At 41.4% G+C, this 24,951-nt stretch overlaps 3 protein-coding genes across 3 annotated transcripts; 1 reads left to right on the top strand and 2 right to left on the bottom strand.

Moving 5' to 3' along the window:
* Positions 1–1,033: 1,033 nt before the first annotated feature.
* On the bottom strand, positions 1,034–1,969 carry LOC309327009 (olfactory receptor 6F1-like; the record flags this gene model as incomplete). The annotated part of the gene is made up of 1 exon (XM_081836041.1): positions 1,034–1,969. One exon carries the CDS (start codon positions 1,967–1,969, stop codon positions 1,034–1,036), a length of 936 nt encoding a protein of 311 aa, XP_081692167.1.
* A 12,081-nt stretch (positions 1,970–14,050) lies between these two features.
* On the top strand, positions 14,051–15,476 carry LOC309327565 (uncharacterized protein). The gene is made up of 2 exons (XM_081836866.1): positions 14,051–14,854; positions 15,048–15,476. Exons 1-2 carry the CDS (start codon positions 14,381–14,383, stop codon positions 15,363–15,365), a joined length of 792 nt encoding a protein of 263 aa, XP_081692992.1. The 5' UTR covers positions 14,051–14,380; the 3' UTR covers positions 15,366–15,476.
* Positions 15,477–18,385: 2,909 nt separating this feature from the next.
* Positions 18,386–24,680, bottom strand: LOC309328459 (vomeronasal type-2 receptor 26-like; the record flags this gene model as incomplete). The annotated part of the gene is made up of 4 exons (XM_081838458.1): positions 18,386–19,498; positions 21,032–21,158; positions 21,657–21,869; positions 24,426–24,680. The coding sequence occupies 4 exons, from the start codon at positions 24,678–24,680 to the stop codon at positions 18,594–18,596; spliced, it is 1,500 nt and encodes a 499-aa protein (XP_081694584.1). The 3' UTR covers positions 18,386–18,593.
* Positions 24,681–24,951: the final 271 nt, after the last annotated feature.

The raw sequence follows: 24,951 nt of genomic DNA on the forward strand, positions 1-24,951 counted from the left end.
ATTCAAATTTTACTAGCAGAACTCTTCAGAAACAAAACAGAGTACAGTAAATTATACATCCAAAACACCCTTACAATGTCTTGTGCTTCCAGCACAGGCTCAGCAGTTTTTGAAATATGAAATAATTCCAGCAGACCTAGGAACAAAGGTCTGTCTCTTCCCAAAACATCCATTTTAGCCTAGGTATGTTTTCTCCCTCTCTCAGTCAGAGAGGGTCTTTTGCATGCCCTGACTTCACAAAGCCTTGAGACAAAAGACACAAAAGCAACTCCATTCAAAATGAAGATTTGCAACCCAATACCTTCATCACATTATCTAAGGTTACAACACTCACATATTAGTTTCCAGAAAACAGCAATCATTAACTAAGCAAAAGCTCTCCTTGGCTTTAATATAGCCCTATAAAAAATCCCCATCTTAAACCTTTTCACCAATACATATTTTGGCATTCTCATTTCCATGTCTATTAAACCACTATCCATAACACAGACTTGACCCTTCTCTCTCTCATCCCTATTCCCTTCCCTAATTTGCACAATTGGGTAATTTAACTATTTTCTGCAAGCCTAATAGCCATAGGATCATTTTCAGGAAAGTGGCACTGTTGAAAAGCAAAAGGTTAATAACCTTCCCCACCCCAAACTTCTCTCCACAGCGGCATCATGAATCAGACAATTTCCAAAGCCTATTTGCTGCATATGGTGGTATTTGTTGAGATGAGGGATAACCCACCCCCCTCTGCAGCAAGTAAACTTATAATAAAGTCTCATTTACATGAATTGGACAATCTCCCCTAATATCAGTGCACCCTAGTTAACCCTTTTCTTCCCAGCTGCAACACTTAAGAAAATCACTCACATTTTACAGCCAAATTTTCATGTGGGGTGGGGCAGAGGTTTGGAGACCATGGGCCAGATTGGAAGGTACCATTGTTCTAACGTGGCCCTTGAAAGATCCTCACCACTGGTCTACACACGTTTGTGACATACTTTTTATGCCCTTTTTGAATTTCAAGACTCATATGGGGTGGGGTTCAACCCCAGTGCAATGAACTTCTAATTGTGTCCTTCACCTCTTTATTTCTTAGTGTATAGATGAAAGGATTCAGCAATGGAGTCACAACTGTGTTCAATATGTTGACTATTTTGTTCATATCTGAAGAGATATTAGATAGTTTGACATAAAGAAAGATAGTGGATCCATACCAAATGAGCACTACAGCAAGATGGGAGGAACAGGTGGAGAAAGCCTTTTGCTTTCTTTGTGCAGAAGGAATGTGCAGGATGGTATTGATAATGAATATATAGGAAAGAAAGGTGATCACACAGGGACACACAATGACAACAATGGATATAACAAAAGCTGCTATCTCAATCTCAAAGGTGCTGGTGCATGAAATGGCTATCCATGAATCAATGCTGCAGTAGAAGTGATTGATCACATTGGGACCACAGAAAGTCAACCTTGAGATCAAGATGGCTGGTATAAGAATAATGAGGAATGCACACAGCCAAGAGCCAGCTGCCAGCTGCAAAGAAAGCTGGCTATCCATGATACTGCTGTAACGCAAAGGGTAACATATGGCCAAATATCGGTCATAAGCCATGACAGACAAGAGGAAGTATTCTGTGGACCCTAAGGCAAACACAAAGTAAAACTGAATAATGCAGTTTGTGAAAGAGATGCTTCTGCTCCTCCCCAGAAAGATGGCAAGACTCTTAGGGATAGAAGCTGTTGTGTACCATATTTCTAGGAAGGAGAGATTACATAGAAAGAAGTACATGGGAGTATGGAGACGACGATTTGCTATTACCAGAATGATGATGGCCATATTTCCCAGCAGTGCCATCACATACATGATAAGAAAGAGCATGAAGATGGACATCTGTAAATACTGAGATCCCGGGAAGCCAAGAAGAATGAATTCCATCACATTCGTTCCATTTCTTTCTTTATTCTTCTCTTCCATAAGTTTAACTGCTGGGGAGTGGGGAAATCACCCAATTAACACATTGATAATTCACCAAGGATGTGATGAGGAGTATGCAGACAGAAAATATCTACATGACTTGAGACCTTCTGAAGGATCACCTATTGCAATATATGTCTCTTCCTACACTTTGGTCAGATGCAGAAGCCCTCATCTGGATGATCTTATCATCTAAAGTAAAGTGGGTTGCTGCTGTGAAAAGGCTCTTCTTGGTTGTGGTGCTAATAGGATACTTGCCCAACACCCTTACTGATTTGTTTGTTTGTTTGTTACTTATTTACATTTCCTCCTCTAAACCACATTTCATCTTTCCAAGATACATGGTGACTTCCAGTATTCATATTAAAAGAGCAATAAATCAACAATAAAAGAACCAATTTAAGCCATTTAAACAGTATTTAAAACAACCATTTAAAAAGTAGAGTTATTTACTATTTGCCATTTCATTTGTTTGTATCAATATGCCCAAAGTACCACTTTGAATACACAAAGATTTCCATCTACCCATTGATATATACTCTTCTCCCACTCTTACCACTTACCTTTTTCAATTACTATATACAGGTATATATATGGATTTCTTCTCTTATTCATTCTACTTACACAGTGGAAAACTTGGATAGGTGTGTCCTCTTAAACATGCTTATAACTGAAATGCAGGTAGCTGAATAATTAAAATTGATATTAAAAAACCCCAACAAGATTCCTTTGAGATTTCTTCTCAATTCTGAAAATGTGTTCTAACAGTTCTTACACAACTAAACCGGGGGAGGGGGGAATCCCTGAAGTCACTTAAAACTTTTTGTATTCTGTTATCCCTATGGATTTATATTGTTAGGCTCCCACAGATCCTTCACTGCAGAGAATAAAACAGAGGGCCATGACAACACCATGGGATCTGAGATCTAGATAGGTGAATAATGAATATTTATCTCATTAAAATCATAGCCACCTTGAGATTTCACCTTGGCTTTCTAGGATTGGGGGAAAATACCAAAGGTCACTTACTTTGTTTGTTTTTTTGTTCTGTTCTCTTGATGTTTTATTTGTTGTTATCTTTATCTAGATCTCTCAATATAGAAATTCTGAAAGAGGTCAAGAAAAAGACCGCAGGATATGAAGGAGAGATGTGACCAATTATAACTAATATGTCACCAATGGGTAAATCGTACCCAACAGAGCGGTCATTTCTTTAATAGTCCTTGATAATTCAATTAGCGTGAATTGTATTGAATTTCTTGGTGCACCTTTTGGAATTCTTATATTCCTAACTTCCCAGTTCAGTTTGCTTCCTTAATTTAATTAGAAAGCTATCAGCACAACTTTTCAGGCACACTGCCACTGCACAGTCATGTTAGTAATCCTTCTACTGCTTTGGCTTCAGCCAATCAATTAAAAAGATGGAATGTCAACATCTTTTACATCCAATTTACTGTAAATGCCTTTCTCTTTCCAAGTACCTAACACAAAGGATGCTGGGAAGAAGGGTAAGAAGAGGCATATAAGAGATAAATCCATAATGAACCTTTGTATAATTTCAAAATCAGGAGAGAGCGAGAGCCCTGGTCCACACCTTCTCTAGTACATTTGCAAGCTTGGAGTATGCCTTTGGACTGGGATCATAGTTCCTTCCTACTTGGATGAAGGGAGGTGGTATATGTCAAAACTACTGTCCGGACATATTTACCTATATTTACCCACTAGTTCAGTTCACAGTTCAATTTAAGTTCATTCTAATGATCCTCAACATTTTCTTCCATCATTCGGAATATTACAAGCAGTGTCAAACATACCTGAGAAGATAGTAAGAAGAAGAAAACTCTCACACAGTTGAATGTCAATTACTTAATTTATTTCCCCCAACAATTATGATCTTCAAGCTTAATCACCCAGCAGAGTTTCTCCCTTTAGAGTTTCAGGCCTCTTGTGGCTGATCTACATTTATTTGTATGCACAAGCCCTCTTAACCTTGTAGAATAAAGGTTTTTTCTCTCTCTTATACATTGGTTATTTGGAATTCAGTTTACTTCATAGAAGACTAATGTAATTTTTTATGAGAATGGTGTAGGAAAACCAGCCAGTGTCAGAAGCAAAAATGGCCAACACTTCCACTATCTCAGTATATTCCATTTTTGGTATCATGAATTTGGTTAGAAAAGACATAGAAACACTATAAAATACCAGAATCTAGCCATCTAACTATGACAGCTGCTGTAAAAGTACAAGTTTGTACAGTGAGGATGGACAGAACATGGTAGTGGAGTCTTGATCTGATTCCAGAATAATGTGATCAGTAAATCTAACAGCCAAAAGCCACTTCTGACATGGTTTACTGGTCCAACTGGCTTAAACTTAAAATTAGTAGCCAATATTAAGCCACAAAGTTAATTTCCTGCAGTAAACAATAGTATAAAGGTATATGAAATGTACCTTGTTCAATTATTCCTTTTCTTGGTTAGCAGCTTCTTGGTATTGAGATCAGCCCTGAAAACAATGACGTAACACTTGGGGAAGAAGATGCAAGCCAACAGCCCGGTATTGGAGGCCAAGATGGCAAAAAGCTCCACAGCCACAATGTGTTTCCCCTTGGTGCTCAGATAACCAGGAATAAAGGAGATCCAAACACTGCAAAACACCAACATGCTGAAGGTGATAAACTTGGCTTCATTGAAGGTGTCAGGCAAGCTTCTGGCTAAGAAAGCGACAATGAAGCTGAAGAGGGCCAGGAAGCCAATGTAGCCCAAGACACAGTAGAACATGGTGATGGAACCTTCATTGCATTCCAGTATGATCTTCCCAGTCTGTGAGTACATATCAACATCTGGGAATGGTGGAGAGGTCAACAACCATGCAATACAAATACAGACTTGTTTGAGGGAGCAGGAAAGAACAATGGTAATAGCCACTTTTTGGCCTAGCCATGTCGTGACCCTGTTGCCTGGTTTTGTGGCCAAGAAGGCCAGGACCACAAGGGTTGTTTTTGCCAGCATGCAAGAAACTGCCACAGAGAAAATGATACCAAAAGTCATTTGTCGGAGAAGGCAGGACACCTTCCTAGGTTTGCCAATGAAGAGCAAACAAGAAAGATAGCACAACAGGATGGCAATGAGAAGAACACAGCTGAGGTTCTGGTTGTTGGCTTTGACAATGGGCGTGTTCCAATTCTTTAGGAAGGTTTGTATCACAAAACAAGTGATTACAGCAAAGGAAAGAGTAACACTAACCAAAACAATCCCCAAGGGCTCTTGATAGGATAGGAAAGATATAACCTTAGGGATACAGTGGTCATGGATCTCATTTGGATAGTGATCTTCTGGGCACATGGTACAATGAACTGCATCTGAAAGGTATAAAGAGAATATATCATTGAAATAGCACTCTTTGCTTCAAGCAGGAAGGATTAAATGGCATAATGCCTTGTGAATGCCGGACAAAAATGATTCAATCCAAATGTTTTAATGAAGGCGTCTCAATTCCAAATATATACTAAGCACAGAACAAAGCCGAAAGACAGGAGGGTTACATTCAGTGAGGTACCTCAGGGTGACTTGAAGAAATCATTAAAATAATAATAATCTTTTTGGTGGGGCAATAAGACCTCACTACTTGCCATAAGGTGGGGCCCAGGCTTTGGGGCTATATCTTGTCGTGCCCTTTGGAATGGGAAGTGTTTGGCTTTGCCAAGCAGAGTCAGCCCACCATGTCCCTGAGTCACACTGAGCCAGTTGCCTCAGGCAGCAGACAGGGCACAGCTGGGAGGGGGGCAGAATGTCCCTCCCACCACCACCACCCATGTTGCCCTCGAGGGAAAAGGTCCCTCCACCACTGGCTGGGAAGAGTGGGGCCACTGCTGCCACAGCCTGTTCCTTTCCATCTCTTTTTTTTTCTCTTTCCCACCTTCTTCAGCATGCTGGGGCTGATTTCTCAGGAAGCAGCAGAGGTGGCAGCAAGGGTCAGATTTTATGAATAAAATGTTCAAATCATCACTTGTGTCTTGCTTCTTTATTTCTGGGTCTGGTTGCAAAACACAACCGTTTTAACTTAAGTGTGTCCATTGACAAAAATATCCTGAAAACTGATTCACCAATAAAGTTCCAATATATTCCCTTGCAATCATGATTCAAAACTCTGATGGCTGATTCAGGACAGTAGTCCCAGGGTGGATCTATGCTCATCGTTTTTAATGTTAAGGAAGGGTTAAGAAATGGTTTCGATAATGTAGATGAATACATGATGTCCTCCTTTTTATATTCATAATGTGTTATCACCTTGTCTTTTTATCACTTAATGAATAATCATTTTATGCTGCGATATTGGTAAAACACTACTCATATGTCCCTATGTAGCATTTTACCTTCTTTTTTTATGTCATTGAAACTCCCATCCCCCTCCAGTGGTATTTGAGGGGCACAGAAATCAAAGACAATGGAGGGAGGGAAAGATGGGAGGGAGGAAAAATTAAAATGTAACACCAGAGGACAAAGCAGAGCAACCAGTGACCAGGAGCAGGAAAGGAAAAAACATTTAGGAAAATGTTGTGGCCGGGTATTATTTAAATTAGATGCAAAAACCAAGGTATAAAACATGTTAATTAATAAGTATGCCCTGTGACGTTTTAAAACAACATATCTACCATCGTCCTAATAACAGGAAATAACATTAAATACGTCAGTGTAGATCCCGCCCTGGACATTGTTGACCACTGAACTGCAAAGTAGCTCTGTGAAGCAGAAGCAGTGCCTTTCTTGAACAGCTTTTCAGTTGAGATGTCAAACATGCCCAGTGAAAAGCACTCAATTGTTGGTGGCTTTTCTGTAGAGAAGCAGCTTGCAAAAGTGCATTATGCACAAAGAAGGATTGACACCTCTGACAAACTGAGATGTGAATCTTGTGGGGTGTATGCTTGCTTCTTTGCAAGCAGCTTCCCTGCTGTCAAGCCACATGTAAAGGAGAAGGATTGGCACCTCTGCTGAACAACCGTTCAGTGGAGGCCCTGATCCTACATGTGACAGGGTGCTGCTGTGCAAGAAGCTTGTCAGAGAATTGAACTCCTGCTCCTAGTTTGGAAGTGGGAGGAGAGGGAAAGCAATAGCTCCTTCCTGCTTCCCCTTCCCAGTTACATGTTCATTAAAAATAAGTTCCTCCCTAAAATACTTCAGAACCAGGTTAAAGGTAGAGCCGGTGGTTAACCCTGATTCAAGAACCCTGGATTGAGGTTTAGTATTGTATGTCAGTGCATAGCCCTGCACACTACAGAACTATACTGATAATTATTTTGCTATGTTGATAAATCCTCAGTAGTGCCAATCTGCATAAACATGGACTTGCAAATTGTAATTTCTCAGGGACCTGAATAGAATTAGGAATGCACTGCAGATGGAAGAGTGTTTTTTACTTTTTCCTGCTGTGCTGTGGTCCTGATAAAGTATAGAACACAAAACTCATGTTTCTAAAATTTACTGTACACTGTCACATACCCTTCTTGTTAGAAATCATGTTTTCTGAGCACGGAGTGCAGTCATAGCAACAGGCTGGTTTTCCTTCTTGAACTATCTTACTGTGTCCAATATGGCAGCTTTCAACACATATGGAACGTGGTGGCACCTATTCATTAAAAAAAAGGGGGGGGGGAATAGAATGCATGAACCTTGTCCTCAAACATAGGCCAGCCCATCACTTCTGTCCTTGCATGAAATCTGATGTGGTTAGGGTCTTTTTAGTGGTGGGAAATGGGGAAACAATGAAAGCAAACTATAAGGGATATTTAAAGATATGTAGCAGCCTATATTCCTAATGCTTCACTGTGCTGCACATTTTTGATTTTTAAATATTCTGCTGGGAGCTATGACTTCCTAGAGAGTGCATATAGCCCCACACTTTCACTCTTTTATTAATTGCCATACACAGCTTTTTTACTATTTCTCTGACAAGAAGCACTATATGCCACCTGTTCTGCACTACAGCTCTAACACTAGGAGCTAATCAAGTTTGCCATTTGGTTGTGTGCCGAGCCCTGAAACCCACCCCATGGAAATAAAGACACAGTGAAGACAGAATTTAGTTTAAAGGTTAATGGGCAAATTTAGGCCCAACTTTATTGAATACACAAGTGTGACTGGTATTGGCTTAGGCATTGGTATCTAATGACTATAACAGGCTCCTGCTAACCCAGCAGGGAACCTGCGGGGGTAAACTACCAGCAGAGGGAACTCCATCAATGTATATTGACTGGAGCTCACCCCTGGGGTTCCCGGGGTCCTGGCATGGTCCTAACCCCTCCCTGGGCTTTGGACGAGATCCAGACCTCGGATTCCTTTAATGGAATACCCTATCAAAATGGCGGGGCAGTTGATGGCCGCACATCCCCTCCCCACATCCCCTTAAACCATTGCTTAACTGTAAAACCTTACAAAGTTGTGACGATTGCTAAGAGGTAGGCAAAAACCAAGTGGCCACAGCCAATCTGCCACATTGGGGAAAATTCCTACCTGGCCCCCATTCCAAAACAGGCGACTAACTGAAGTCCAAAGCAAGGCCAGACATGACCTAACTAACAGGTGGGAGAGCGGGTGTTCGGCAGCGCAAAGCAAGAGGAGGTCCCCATGTCGTGCTGCCTATTAAATACCCCCAACCCTTGTCACATCACTGATTGGCCAAGCCGGTTGGGGGGAGTTCCAGGGCAACATGGACCCTCTGTTAAGAGGATCCAACTTCCCTGAGCAAGCAAGAGGCCAAAGTCCTGTCAGCTTGAAAGCTGACAGGCTCCTAGCTGCATGCAGCAGTGAAAGTGCAACCCAGTCTGCTGCTAAAAACCAGTGAACTTGGATTTGTGTGATACTTTATTACCCCAGTCAAGCTCTGGAAGGCTGAGAAATTAGTAAAGAGAAATTATAAACTGAAGGGTCTGCAGCAGGAGTGCAAAATGGCACAGACAGCAGCTCCATTCCATCAAGATACACAATTTCTTCCTACCTGCTTTAATCTCTGATTCCATACAACGACATTTTCCATAATGCTGAACATTTGGCTTGGCAAAACCTTTCCAACGAAGACTTTGATGTAGGACTCATTGGGGAAAATGACCCAGTTGATGATATCATACCCAATGGACAATTCCTTGTTCTCAAACAAGACTTCATGGGCAGCTCCATTGTTAAAATGGATGTTTTCCAGGAAAAGGTGGAGCTAGATTGGGAGACAGCACACCACCTTTTATAAAATGGCATCCGTAGTTACTGTGTACATTCAATATTCCAATTACAAAAAAATTCAAAATTGGACCTGAAGTGAAGCACGGAGGATTCAAATTCATAAGATTTCTGTCACTTTATCTCCACATAATTCTTAAAAATATACAGTGAACGAGAGTTATTTTGTTCTTCCTGTTGAGTTCCTGTTTGCACAGGCTCAATCTCTACATTGAAAATCTGTTTAGACATGACCGCATTTCATTGGTGTCAAAATTTGACATCTAGTCTGCTTTCTGTTCTGAACAAAGAAGGGTGGGCAAGGAATATATGTTTCTAAGCAAGTGCAGTGAATGGCGATATATGTTCTTTTGTCCAATGACAGGCAGTGGGGGGGGGTTGTGCCCATTCAGTTTCATATCCCTGTCTCTTTTTCTGGTGTTTTGATATGTTGCAATGTTGTGTTATGCCATGTTAACCATGGTAGCCACTTTGTGACTGGTGTCCAAGGCATGACCTCAAATTTCCAAATAGACAACACCAGTCTCAGTGCTTTTTTTCCAGTGGAGTACACCGGAACACCATTCCAGGAACTATTTTTTTCCCCGGTGGCAATGGCCATGGTAGGCTTCTTCATCTGGGTAGCAGCTCTCCAGTAGGTTTGTGTGTGAGAGACAGAGCATCAAACAGCTGACTGCTCAGTCTTGACATCAGGTCACACCCCTCCACCATCCACTGGCCCCTCTCCATGTCTGTGCCCCTACCACCACATTTTAATGTCAATAGGCCCCTTCTTTCTCAGAAAAAAGCACTGCCCATCCTTAAAGTGATTACACTTTACCTGCCATGGCTGGACTTCTACATGCTCAAGTCTGCCTTTATACAACATAATTCTTTGTCTGGAAAAGTATATGGCATGCAAAGCATGTGCCACAGCATAGACAGCATTATAGATACTGTAGCTCTCACCAGACATTTCCATTTCAAAAATCCTTATAGGAAGTTCCTCCAAATTCTCCTCTCCTCTACAGCTTCCACACAGTTTAAATGCAGCTTTCCACGGCAAACAGAGAAACATCTCTAAAGTGTCATCAAGCTTGACATTCCGAAGAAATTCCTTGAATTTTGGCATTGCATTTGTGTGGCCCGAGAAAGAAAAGGCACCAAAGAAAATGTTTCTGCCAATCATTTCTCCACTTAGTTTGCTGGCAAGATCCCACTGAAGAGGCATTATCCAAACCTTTCCTATGTTGCTCATCACATTGATTTCAATTATTTCCATCAACTGTATTAAAATATTAAGCAACAATACATCCATTTTGAGAACAATCACATTGGCATCAGCTGAAGCAAGTGTTTGCATCAACTCTGTGATTCTTACAATGTAATCCAATTGCACGTGATTGTTAAGAATATAGTTAGTTACTGTTTCTCTTTTCAAGAAGGCAACACATATTTTGTTCTGGGCAAGCAAAGGAGTCAGTTTCTGCACAAAGATTTCCCCAGCATCATCATCAGATACAACTAGGCCAATCCATGTCCATCTGAAATGCCAAAATAGCTGGATGATCCCCATATGATAGGTAGTTTCCCTTGGTGCCATCCGGTACAAAAAAGGGAAATCACTTTTGCCACTTACTGTAGCTTCAAATGAACTGAAAGTGAGCTAACAAACAAATAAACAACAAAAGAACTCTGCCTTAATAAGCAACTGTATCCAAGAACACCTTTCATGTGGTCACACATTACATTCAGCAAGGCTACAATCTGCATATTTCTATATGGAAATACAGTAGTTCAGCAATACATTCATGCCATTAATCACATTAAATTTTCAATCAGAGCGTATTGTAAACTATACAATAATATCTGTAAGAATAGAACAGGTGCCACACTAATATGCTTTTTTTCATGTACAGGCACCTAAAAGTAGGGTTTTTATTTTCTGTTCTTTTTGGCTGACAATTTATTTCTTCAGCTAGAAATGTTTTACATACCTCAACTCAAAAGTATTTCAACACTTCTGTTAAATGACCTTTCAATGCTATAGTTAGTCCATAGAATGTGTAGATAAAGGAAAAGCCAGATCTCTACATAATCGTGTTTTATTGAGGATGTATTCTGTATTCATGCAAAACCATTGCTGAGTTTTGCATGAGGAGCTTGTTAGCAGCTAAATATTTTTCTGTTACATTTAGTCTTGGTGCAACACAGATAGCCCAAATTTATTTGTTGTAGTTGCTCATTAATTTAGGTAATCTAAGTCTATGGTTTTAAATGGCTCTAGCATGAATGTAACGAAGAGCAAATATCACCATTATTAAGTGTTAATTTATGTGTTGAAGTTTAGTTTTTAATCAGTATTCCAACTCAGTGTCATTAACCATTAATTACTTCCACTTTTGAGAAACAACTTCTGATTTTTTTCATATTCTTTATGAAAAAGGGAGATTGATAGAGCATAATTGAAAAGCAAGTGGACATCATCCATACGAAGCTTGAGTGTGCATACCTGTGGGATCTTGTAGTTGCTTAAAATGGTAGACATCTGCTTGGAATATTCTGAAGTGAGTCCCCCAATAACAGATAATACATTTTTCCTGTCACACTTGTAATTGGGCATACTATTTCTCTGCTTGAAAAGTAGATCCAGAATGGATTGGAAGGTTCTTTTTAAATTATATAAATTGTTGAAGATATGGAACCCCAGGGTGATATTGGGCAAGAGCTGTGGGTTGTCATTGATCTCACGAATGGCAAAAATCAAGGCGAAAACATGTTGATAATATTTGAAGTTTGTGCTGCAATGAAGTTCACATTGAGATTTATAAAGGTGAGTTTGGGATTGTTCAATTTGCTATTAGCAGCACAGGTTTGTTTGGTTTTTAAAATTGCTGCTGGATAACTTTCTACTCTCTGGAGTAAGGGAGGTTAAGATGAATGTATTTTGGTTCAGTATCTTAGATCATAATTGTTCAGTTGAGTCAGACAGAGAGGGAACAGGTAGAGTAAGTCATTGTAAACCCAGGGCAGATGCAGCCAGATTTTATCCCATTGATTAGCTGTTTGCCTTTGGATAAGTGGGACATAATATATTAACATTAGATAATTCTTGCCAGTGGAGCAGCCAGTTTCAAGTGGGGAAAGCTATGCAGGGTACTCCCCTGTACCTCTTTCTCTTCCTGCCTCGTATATTTCCCTGGTGATTCATGCATACACTATGCATAACATGCAGTGAGAAGTCAGTGAATTGGCTCAGCTTTCATTCTTTCCTTTCCTTTTAGGTGGGACCATATATAATAGGACACAGCATTATAAAGTGGTCTGTTTTGAAGTGCTTTCCCTAGAAAAAAACTGGGGGGTGGGGAGCTCAAAATCCTACCCAATTACAGGAAATCTTTTGGACATTGCTCCATACAGCTGACAGGATTTTGACCAATAACCCACATTTTCTAAGGGACACGTCAGTTATGAAAAGGAACACTTTGTGGCATTCCAGAGGAATTTCTGCCATGCAGTTGTTGGCAAATCTAACATTGTCAACCAGGATTAGAAGTAGACAAAACTGTACAAAACTTACAAACCAATATCGTGATTTCTGTCTGGAACATCTTTAAAATCAAGTAAATAAACCCACTGTTGTTTTAGAGAAACAACCCCACCAATGATTACTTCTCCAGGCTTATACAAATGTTCTTGGGTGTTTCTGCATTCTCCCGTCATTTCCTTACAGGCAAAAGGAGGGGTCTGTAGCTGCCACAACAATAGCAACAGCAAACACCAGCATTTACGTACATGCCTTCCCATAACAGCATGAATGCTTCACCATACACACAGTGAGAACAGTAGGTGGTGATTTTAACTTTCGTGCATATATCACCATATGTCCAGCTCTAAGAGGCACAGTGTAACTAGCACTCAAAGGAATTCAGCCTTTACCCACCCTTGGTTTCTTTTATTTAATTCTTTGTTGTATTTTTTGGTTACATATGAATAATAGTGTTTTGCATAATTACAGAGCAGGTAAATACCTCCCCAAATTGGTACATTCTCTGCTTGTGGGAAATAGCGAAAAAAATTCACAGACACAGCCAAGGTACCACCTGCTTCACTGTGAGGCTGTCTGAACATGGTTGGTTCTCCTTACATACAATACAGTGGTGCCTCGCAAGACAAAATTAATTCGTTCCGCGAGTTTTTTCGTCTAGCGAATTTTTCGTCTTGCGAAGCACGGTTTCCCATAGGAATGCATTGAAAATCAATTAATGCGTTCCTATGGTCCAAACAAAGCCAAATTTGGTACAACAAGAGTTTATTAACTGCTCTTTAAAGTCACACATACTGTAAAGAGCAGTTCAAAAATTGAAGGAAAAATAAATTAAGTTTATAAACATGACAGAAAAACATTTAAAAATCAACAAAGTGTACAGTACATTTTCTAAGACTCTGGGGGACCACTCGAAGAAGGCTCCTCTTCCACTCTTTGCTTCTTGCTCAAGAACCTGTCCATAGTCTGCTGCTTCATCCGCCTTTTCAGCACCTCCCTGAAAGGCGACATGACCGTCGTATCATAACTGTTCCCAAGGTCACGTGCCTTGTGCTTGTCAGGGTAGTGCTGGTCTGCAAAAGTCTGCACCTCCTTCCACTTCTGGCAAATGTCCCTCAGTTTTTCGGAGGACAGCCGTTCCTCAGTTGCTTCCTCCTCTTCCAGTGAGGCCCACTCCTGCGCAGCCTCTGCCTGCAGTTCAACCAGCTCCTGGGTGGTCAGCTCGTGGTCGTGCTCCTCCACCAGCTCGCTGATGTCCTCCTCTGTGACCTCCAGTCCCATGGTCCTCCCCAAGGCAACAATGTCCTGCACCACTGTTGACTCTGGTGCATCAGAGTCACTTGGTGCCACACAGTCCGGCCACAGGCTGCGCCAAGCGCAATTCAAATCTCTCTGGCTGATCCCGTTCCAGGCCGTGGTGATCATCTTCAAGCAGGTGACGATGTCGAAGTCGTCCTTCCAGAATTCCCACAGGGTGATGGTGGTGCAGTCAGTCACCTCGAAGCATCGCCTGAAAAGCTCCTTGGTGTAGAGTTTTTTGAAATTGGCGATGACCTGCTGATCCATCAGCTGGAGCAGTGGCGTGGTGTTAGGCGGCAGGAACATGATTCTGATGAAGCTGAACTCCTCCAACAAGTCCACCTCAAGGCCTTTAGGATGAGCAGGAGCATTGTCCATCAGAAGCAAAGCCTTCAGCGGCAGGTCGTTGTCCAGCAGGTACTGTTTGACAGCAGGGCCAAAAGCAAGATTGACCCAGTCCACAAACAGCACACGTGTGACCCAAGCCTTGATGTTGGATCGCCACATGACACTCAGCTGCTCCTTGTCGATCTTGTGTCTCTTGAAGGCCCGTGGGTTCTCCGAGTGGTACACCAGCAGGGGCTTGATCTTCAGGTCGCCGCTTGCGTTGGCACAGAAGAGCAGGGTCAGACGGTCCTTCATGGGCTTGTGGCCAGGCAACGTGGCCTCCTCCTGAGTGATGAAAGTCCTTTTGGGCATCCTCTTCCAAAACAGCCCGGTCTCGTCACAGCTGAAGACCTGCTGTGGAACGTAGCCCTCCGTCTTCACAACCTCCAGGAACTCCACTGCAAAGTCTTCAGCCGCAGGAACATCAGAACTGGCAGCCTCTCCGTGCCTGACCACGTTGTGGATTCCGGATCTTGTCTTGAACCGATCAAACCAACCTCTGCTTGCCTTGAAGACTTCTGGCTCGCCTGAGGTTCCTGGCTGATCCTGGACGAGGTCTGCGTGCAAGGCCTTGGCCTTCTCGCAAATGACGGCCTCAGTCACTGTGTCCCCTGCACGCTGCTTCTCTTCTAACCAGATGAGCAGCAACTTCTCGACCTCCTCCAGAACAGCTGGCCGGTTCTTCATGATCCTGGTGACTCCCTTGGCCGCATCAGTCGCCATGATCTTCTCCCTCATCTTCAGGATGGTCCCGATGGTCGATGGATTCCTGCCGTACTCCCTGGCGAGGTCCGTCACACGCATTCCGCCGTCGTGCTTCCGGATGATCTCCTTCTTCATTTCCAGCGTCACCTTCTCCTTCTTCCTCTCGCCGGCCTCTGCAGCAGCAGTCTTCTTGGGTCCCATGGCAGCACAGCTCCTTCGTAAACTCAGAGAAAGAAAAAAAAATCAGTGATGTGCTTCAAATCCAAAAAATTCAAAAGCACACAGCCACCCACCACACAGAAATTAAAACCCAGAACCAAGTCCTTGAATCCCAAACACCCCAACCCAAAATCCAAAAACCCCCAAAAAAGTTTTAAAAGTTTAACTAACCAAATGGATGCAAAAGATGTTCTGGAAAAGCTTCAACAATCGATCACCGAAGTCTTCAGAAACCTCAAATGGCTGCAAAAGAAGTTTTGGAAAAGCTTAAAAAATCACCAAAGTCTTCAAAAACCTCAACTGTTCCCCTAGCCACCCATACCACGCAGAAATTGCAAACCCCTACCCAACTGCTCCCCCAGCCCCTCCCCAACTGCTGCAAACCCCTCCCCAACTGTTCCCCCAGCCAACCAGCACACAGAAATTCAAACTCAGAAAATTTAAAAAAAAAACCAACATGGCCCAATGGTCACAGAAAATCAAAAAAATTCAAACCCCCCCCACAAGCTCCCAGATTGCTGCAGAAACCTCCCCAACTGCTCCCCCAGCCAACCAGCACACAGAAATTCAAACTCAGAAAAATTTTCAAAAAAACCCAACAACATGGCCCAATGGTCACAGAAAATCAAAAAAATTCAAAAAAACCCCCCACAAGCTCCCAGATTGCTGCAGAAACCTCCCCAACTGCTCCCCCAGCCAACCAGCACACAGAAATTCAAACTCAGAAAAATTTTAAAAAAAACCACATGGCCCAATGGTCACAAAAAAATAAAAAAAAATCAAACCCCCCACAAGTTCCCAGATTCTCTTAACCGCCCCCCAACACCAAGTCCTTGAATCCCAAACACCCCAACCCAAAATCCAAAAAGTTTTAAAAGTTTAACTTACCAAATGGATGCAGAAGTAGTTCTGGAAAAGTTTTGGAAAATCTTCAAAAATGAGCAAAGTCTGAGAAAAGGCTACCAAACCGTGTGCTAACAGTTGCTCCTCGAAGTCAAGTCACAACTGCAGCTGTTCAAGCAAAGCACCCTTGGTTTTAACAGTTTTAAGACAAAGGAAACAAAGTCGCAAGACGTTTTCGTCTTGCGAGGCATGCCCATAGGGAAATTCATCTAGCGAAGTGACGCAAAAACCGAAAAACCCTTTCGTCTAGCGAGTTTTTCGTCTTGCGAGGCATTCGTCTTGCGGGGCACCACTGTATTGAGTTCAGGGATGAGGAGTTTGTGGTGTTCCATATGCTGTTCACCTACAACTACCATCATCCCTGACTAATAGTCATGCTGGCTGGGGTGGATGGGTGTTGCAGTCCCACAACATCTGCAGTACAGGAGATTGTCCATCGCTGATATAGAAAGCATTCCTATAGCAAGATCCACTGGGATCTTGTATCCAATCCCACTGCCCAATACTTATGTCCCTCTAAGGACTTTGGGGATAGGATTTAGACTGGATTCTATTTGGATTCAGGTCAGTCAAGTGACCTGGCAACCTGCTGTCTGTTAAGTCAGCAAAAAGGGTGGCGTAACTCAAATACTATCTTGAAGGTTTGTTTTCCCTCTGCAATGCTCAGGCTGGCTCATCCAACAGTAGTACCCTTTCCTGGCAAGCCCCTTTGTATCTAGTGTACTGTATGCTGGTTACCTTATGCTGTGCTTGCTTTACACAAGTTTATTGGGCATAAGATCATTGCCTTACATTAATTATTTACTGACCATAAGAAAAGATTACCTTATCCCAAATAAATGGGAATATCATGCAGGAACAGTAATGGAATTTACATCCAGCAGATGCCAACACAGAGTCTGCAATTTCACACATCAGTAATTTTAACCAGACTGGAATTGAGCAGAGCCAAACCTCATGGGACTCCACTGCAGTCTTTTTGAATTTTCTCTGATGAGAATTGAGCAGTTAGGAGTTTGAAGCAACAGGTGTTTTTTATTGTATTTTATTGGCAAAAGAGTGAAGCTGTGCAAAAGTGTGATCATGGTATGTCTCAAGTCCAATATTGCTCCAATGAATATCAGTGAAAAACGTTTTTCATTAAACTGTGGGTGTTGGTGGTGATAAAAAAGCTCCTCTCTTTTTCAAACTTCTTTTGCAGGCCATCATAATTATACCCCCCCCCCAGACATTAACGAGAATATTGGGGGTGGGGACAAGGATAAGCACATCAGCTCCATCCCATACATAGCTGATTCTGTCACTTTACAATTCATACAGGTAAACTGTTTGCACTGAGGAGTCTCTACTTGTTGTGGAAGATCAATACATATCATCTATATATCCAAAAGATGCAAATAATAACAATCATATATACCAAACTAAAAAAGAAAACAATTATTCTTTGGATGGTTGTGACCAACCATGGCAGTTAGAACGGCTTGCCTCATTGCCCAGACAATGAAAAGGCAGGCATGGGGTGCAATGGAGGCTCTTTTCCTACCACAAGACAGCCAAGCTCACCTGTGCTCTGGGAGACCTGAGTGAGGGAGTGGGGGGCACAATTAAGAAAATGTGGCTCCGTCCTCACAAGATGGGCAGCAGCTCAGCTCTGCAGGTGGCCAGGAAGGGCCCCCCATCATTAGAGGAGACCACCAGGGGCCAGCAGGCCAGTTGGTAGTTGAGTGAGCAAACAGGGAAGGAGGAGTGGAGCACACATGTGAGCCAGAATGGGACTTTCAAGGGAGCTTCTGACACCATGAACACTTATGTGAATATCTGTTCATGTTGCACATTCGTGGAAGGGAAGAAGGGTTGGCTTTTAACCTGAGGTGATTGATGGGGATAAAAGAGGCTGGGTAGTCTGGTGTGTATTGTGAAAGATGTGAGAAAATTGGCCTCTGGTGGAAGTGAAAATGTCCAGAACTTCCACTATATATCCACCTTTTTGGTGTTCAGGTAAGCAGGTTGGAAAGAAATCCACACAGAACAAAATAACAGCATGTCAAGGTTTATGAACTTGGCTTCGGTGAATGTGCCAAGCAATTTTCAGGTACAATAAAGCAGTATCTTTGAACAGTAAGAATGGATAATTCTAATTATAGTACATGGTAACACAGGCTTCATTTCATTCTAGTATGAATTTATTGGTTAACCTGACACCTAAACTATGATATAGTTTCCTTGTCCCAATGGCTTAACAATTGAAAGTTATTAGCCAACATGCAGTTACACAGTTTACTAAGTTCAGTAAAAAAGTCTTTATTGGAACCCTCCCCTCCCCGGGGGGGGGGGGCATGTAACAAACAAAAACTAATCAGTCATTTCCTTTTTTTGTTAGCACCATCTTAGTATTGAAATCAGCCCTGAAAATAATGATGTAACATTTGGGGAGGAAGATGCAAGCCAATAGCCCAGTATTTGAGGTCAAGATGGCAAAAAGCTCCACAGCCACGATATATTTTCCCTTGGTGCTTAGGTAACCTGGGATAAAGGAGATCCAAACACTGCAAAACACCAGCATGCTGAAGGTGATAAATTTTGCTTCATTGAAAGTGTCAGGCAATTTTCTGGCTAAGAAAGCAACAGTGAAGCTGATCATGGCTAGAAACCCCATGTAGCCCAAGACACAACAGAACATGGTGATGGAACCTTCATTGCATTCCAGTATGATCTTCCCAGTCTGTGAGTGCATGTCAACATCTGGGAATGGTGGAGAGGTCAACAACCATGCAATACAAATACAGACTTGTTTGAGGGAGCAGGAAAGAACAATGGAAATAGCCACTTTTTGGCCCAGCCATGTTCTGATCCTGTTGCCTGGCTTTGTGGCCAAGAAGGCCAGGACCACAAGGATTGTTTTTGCCAAAACACAAGAAACTGCTACAGAGAAAATGATGCCAAAAGTCATTTGTCGAAGAAGGCAGGACGCCTTCCCAGGTTTGCCAATGAAGAGCAAACAAGAAAGATAGCACAACAGGATGGCAATGAGAAGAACACAACTGAGGTTCTGGTTATTGGCTTTGACAATGGGCGTGTTCCAATTCTTTAGGAAGGTTTGTATCACAAAACAAGTGATCACAGTAAAGGAAAGACCAACACTAACCAAAACAATCCCCAAGGGCTCTTGATAGGACAGGAAAGATATAACCTTAGGGATACACTGGTCATGGTTCTCATTTGGATAGTGATCTCCTGGGCACTTGACACAAAGAGTTGCATCTGAAAAGAATTAATAGGATATATCATATAAATGACAGCATTTATGCAGAAGGGAAGAAATGGCATAATGTTTAATTAATACTGGACAAAAATGGCTCAATCCACATGTTTATACTAAGCACAAGTATAAACATTTTAAGAAATTTTCATCTTAAGAAAGGGAGGGAAGGATTATTTGCCCAATTTCTGTCTTCAGCAAAGAAGCTGGGGATGACCTGCAAGAATATAGTGAATACATGTTGTTGTTTAGTCGTTTAGTCGTGTCCGACTCTTCGTGACCCTATGGACCAGAGCACGCCAGGCACTCCTGTCTTCCACTGCCTCCCGCAGTTTGGTCAGACTCATGTTTGTAGCTTCGAGAACACTGTCCAACCATCTCGTCCTCTGTCATCCCCTTCTTCTTGTGCCCTCCATCTTTCCCAACATCAGGGTCTTTTCCAGGGAGTCTTCTCTTCTCATGAGGTGGCCAAAGTACTGGAGCCTCAGCTTCACGATCTGTCCTTCCAGTGAGCACTCAGGGCTGATTTCCTTAAGAATGGATACGATTGATCTTCTTGCAGTCCATGGGACTCTCAAGAGTCTCCTCCAGCAAGTGAATACATACATACATACATACATACATACATACATACATACAGTAAAGAAATAAATTTAACAAGAAGGGAACAAAAATATGAGGGATGGGCTAGGAACATTCCACAGCTTAGCCATCAGCCTAGTCATCCCACAGCCTGGTTTAAAATATTTGATAGTCCAAAATGTGGTTGTTATCCTTCCTTGACATATGTATCACAAATCAAGTTATTATTATGAGATGCTTATACTTCCATATCCTTATCTATCAGGTTGGATGGGATCACTCAGAGCAGCTATTAGGGGATGGGGTACCGAGCAGGAAGGACCATCATGTATCGGGGGAGAGGGAAGGAATGAAAAGGCTGGAATCTACCCTGACCACTGGAAGAAGATAGCAGCCCATCGCATGATTCATCTTTTTGTTTGTTGTTAAGGGGCAGAAGCAGAGCCACTAATTTCATCTGCACAGCTGCTCCTTTCCAAGCCACCTCTCTGAGAGGGAAGAGGGAGAGTGGAGCAACATCTCTTTCCTCTGGTGGCTGTATGCTAATTAAAGTAAGACCTACCTATAAACTAGTTCAGAATAGGTCCAGGTTAACCTCTGGTTTAGCCCAGGGTTGGTTGCCCTGGTTGGAGACTCCTAGATTCTGTTTCTGGGGAAAGGGGATGGGTAGGTATTGAGGACTCTTTGGTTCTATATGTATATATTTCTCTCTATGTTGAGAAAATGCTCAGTTCTCTGGATAACCTGGTGTCAGCCTATATAAATTCTGTCTTGCAGTACGTGAATCTTTAAAAATTGCAAATTGTAATTCCTTGGGGGCCTGCATAGGTTTAGGAATGTACGGCACAAGAAGGAGCTTTTCCCCCTTTCCTGGTCCTGACAAAGTATATAAAAACATGAAACACATATTTGATCCCCCCCCCCCTTTTGCATAGCTGTGTACTGCCACATACCCTTCTCGTTGGAAATCATGTTTTCTGAGCATGCAGTGCAGTCATAACAACAGAGTGGTTTGCCTTCTTGAACTATCTTGCTCTGTCCATTATGGCAGCTTTCAACACATATGGAATGTGGTGGCACCTATTCATAAAAAAATGTATGAGTCCAACCATACTTACCTCAAGAATCCAGGCTTCCTACAGCTCTTGTCTCCTTTTACAGCTTGGTTGCAGACCAAGGGAGCACAATTTACTCTCTGTTCTGTGCCCTGGCTGTATTCCTAGGAGCCAGTCAAGAGAGCTGATTGGCTCCCAGAGCAAGCAGAGGCCCAAGCCCTGCCAGCCAGGAAGCAGCCCGGTTTCCAGCTGCTTACTGCAATAAATGAGCAACTCTGTCTGCTGTGGAGAAACACTGAACCTGAATATGTATAGGGTGAGTCCTTTAAAAGAGGCTCTGTGGATACAGAGTACACATGTTCCACGGGGCCTCTTTTAAAAGACTCACCCTGTATAAAAGAAGGCTAGTTTCATTGCACCAGTCTACCTCTGTGGGGCTCAGAGATTATTAAAGACAAATAAGAGGACTTAAGGTTCTACAGCAAGAGTGCGGATAGCAGCTCCATCCACAGTTGATTCCTACCTGCTTCAATCTTGTATTCCACACAATGGCATCTTTGATAATGCTGAAGTTCTGACTTGATGAAACCCTTCCAACCAAGACTTTTAGGTAGGTCTCATTGGGGAAAGTGACCCAGTTGGTGATATCATATCCAATGGACAAATCCTTCTTCTCAAAAAAGAATTCCTGGGCAGCTCCATTGTTAAAGCGGATGTTTTCCAGGAAAGCATGAAGCTGGATTGGAAGAAAATAAAATGAGTTTTATAAAATGGTAGCCATAGTTTCTGCATGCCCTCAATATGCCATGAGGTCATTTACAAGCATTTTAAATTATAGCTGAAGTGAAGTACAGAGAAAAGTTCAAAAACTGTCTGTTACCTTATTTCCACACATTATGGGTAGCAGTTTTATGATTTAATTCTCTCCAAGTAAAGACCAGGATTTGGTACCTGGCCTACCTTTTGTTCTAAACAGAGACAACAAGCAGAGATTTTTCTTTCTTTCTCAGCAAGCACAGTGAATGCTGATATAGATCATCCCCCCCCCCCACGGATGGGGGCATATACCCATACAGTTTTGTGTTCCTTTTTCTTTTCCCAGTATTTTGATGTGTTAGCCATGCTGTGCTATTGCCTAATAACCATGGTAGCCATTTTGTAACTGGTGCCCACAACATGTTTTCAAAACTGTGGATTACAAATAGGTACTCCCAGCCTTAAAGTGATTAATTTACCTGCCATGGGTGAACATTCACAGGCTCCACATTGACTTTATGCAACATAGCTTTTGGTCTGGAAAAGTATATAGCATGCAAAGCATGTGCCACAGCATAGACACCATTGTAGATACTGTAGCTCTCACCAGACATATCCATCTCAAAAACCTTGGAAGGAAGATCTTCTAAATATTCCTCTCTACAGTTTTCACACCGTAGCAGTGCTAATCGCCAGAAGAAACAGAGGAACATACTTAGTGTTTTATCAAACTTTACATTCAGAAGGAAATCATGGAAACCTGGAACTGTATCTGTGTGGACAGAGAAGGAAAATGCACCAAAGAAAATGTTTCTGCCAATCAATTCTCCCTTTAAGAAGGTGCTGAAATACCACTGAAGTGGCATGATCCAAACCTTCCCTACATTGGTGTTCATCTTGAATTCATTTATTTCCATCAAGTGTGTTAAGGTATTCGACAACAGAGCATCCGCCTTGAGTATAATCACACTGGCATTGCTTGAAATAAGTATTTGCATTAATTCCATGATTCTTTCAGTGCATTCAGGTTTCCAGTAATTATTAAGAAGAAAATGAGTTACTATTTCCCTTATCAAGAAGGCAATGCATATGTTGTTGTGGATAAACAAAGAAGACAGCTTTTGTGCAAAGCTTTCCCCTGCATCATCATCAGATACAATGAAGCCAACCCATGTCCATCTAAAATGCAGGAGTAGCTGGATGATACCAACATGATGTATGGTTTCTCTTGGTGCTGTCCAGTATGAAAAAGGGAAATCACTTTTATCACTCACTGTAGCTTCAAATGAGTCAAAGGTGATCTAACAAATGAGCAAACATGTTTTCTTTTAAAACTCAACTTTTTTTAAAAAAAAAACTGCCTTTATAAGCATCTGCAACCAAAAGACCCAATCCAGGTGATGACTATGTTCACACATGACATTCAAAAAGTATACAATTTGTGAATTTGTTTACACAATAGCTGAGCTATACACTTACTGTTATTCACATTTAATTTTCAATGTGTGTACAATCTGTGAACAAAACAATGATATCTATAAGAATAGGAAATGTCTCCAACATTAATACACCAATTTTCACAAATGTGCAAGGATCCCCCCTTTTTTTAGTTCTTAGGAAATGCTGAATGAAAAATCTTTCTTTTAATGTTCTACATACTTCATTTCAAAACAGATAGGTAGCCATGTTGGTCTGCCATAGTCAAAACAACAAAAAAAAAATCCTTCCAGTAGCACCTTAAAGACCAACTAAGTTAGTTCTTGGTATGAGCTTTCGTGTGCATGCACACTTCTTCAGATACAGAAGTGTGCATGCACACGAAAGCTCATACCAAGAACTAACTTAGTTGGTCTTTAAGGTGCTACTGGAAGGATTTTTTTTTGTTTCATTTCAAAAGTTGATCAATAGCTCTGCTAAGTAAAGATTTACAACACCTGTCTCTGCTAAACTAGTACCTAGTATATAAAAGTAAGCCTAGGGCTCTTGCAAACCAGTGTTTTCTTGTGGGTGTAATCTGCAATGTGGTCTTGAAACAAAAACAGTGTGTTGGTAGTAGATTAATTCTGCTTAATTACTTTTTCTGTGATATATCCAATGTAATTACATTATTGCCGTCAAAGTGAGATAGAACAATCCAGAATATTTTTGGTATAAGAAGGTACAGGATTTCAGCAGATGTACCATGTGCATGGCTCAAAAATTGATGTTTACCTTTTAAAATTATGTTTACCTTTGAAATTATGATTATATATATGTCAATTAGAAAGAAAATATAAACTATTCTACAAACTTTTACAGTAATTGGTATATATGGTAACTTTTACAGTAATTGGTATATATTTTGCATTCTTTATTTATCTTCAGATTGTTCCTAAAGAAGAAAATGCAGTTTCTTCACATTCTTCACAAACACACTGAGCTTCCCAAACTATTAATAATCAGCACTTCTGTGAACCAATTATATTTTTCCTATATCTTTTTTTTTCAAAGAATGAAAAATTGAGAGGGTATAACTGAACAGCAAGCATGCACATACCTGTGGAATTTTGAAGTTACTTAAGATGGAGGCCATCTGCATGGAGTATTCTGAAGTGAGTCCTCCAATAACAGAAAATACATCTTTCCTACCACACTTGTAATTTGGTATATTATTTTTCTGCTTGAAAAGTAGATCCAGGGTGGCCTCGTACGTTCTTCTTGAGTTATATAGGTTGTCAAAGATATGGAACCCCAGTGTGATATTGGGCAACAGCCGTGGGTTATTGTTGATCTCATTAATGGCAAAAATCATGGCGAGGACATGTTGATAATGTTTAAACTTTATGCTGCAATGAAGTTCACAATGAGATTTACAAAGGTCAATTAGATATTATGCATTAGCAGACTGCAAATAGTCAAGGAACACACTCAGAGAATGGGATAAAATTAGGGCCCCTTTATTAAAATAAGAACATAATGAAGTCATATAATTTCATAGTGGGCAATGAAAACTATGTGAAACCCAATTCTATCAGGCTCCTTAGCATATTGACTGGGTGAGCCTACAATATGGCGAGTTGGTT

This window comes from Podarcis erhardii, assembly GCF_964252035.2.
Source record: "Podarcis erhardii genome assembly, chromosome: 13".
Classification (NCBI taxonomy): domain Eukaryota; kingdom Metazoa; phylum Chordata; class Lepidosauria; order Squamata; family Lacertidae; genus Podarcis; species Podarcis erhardii.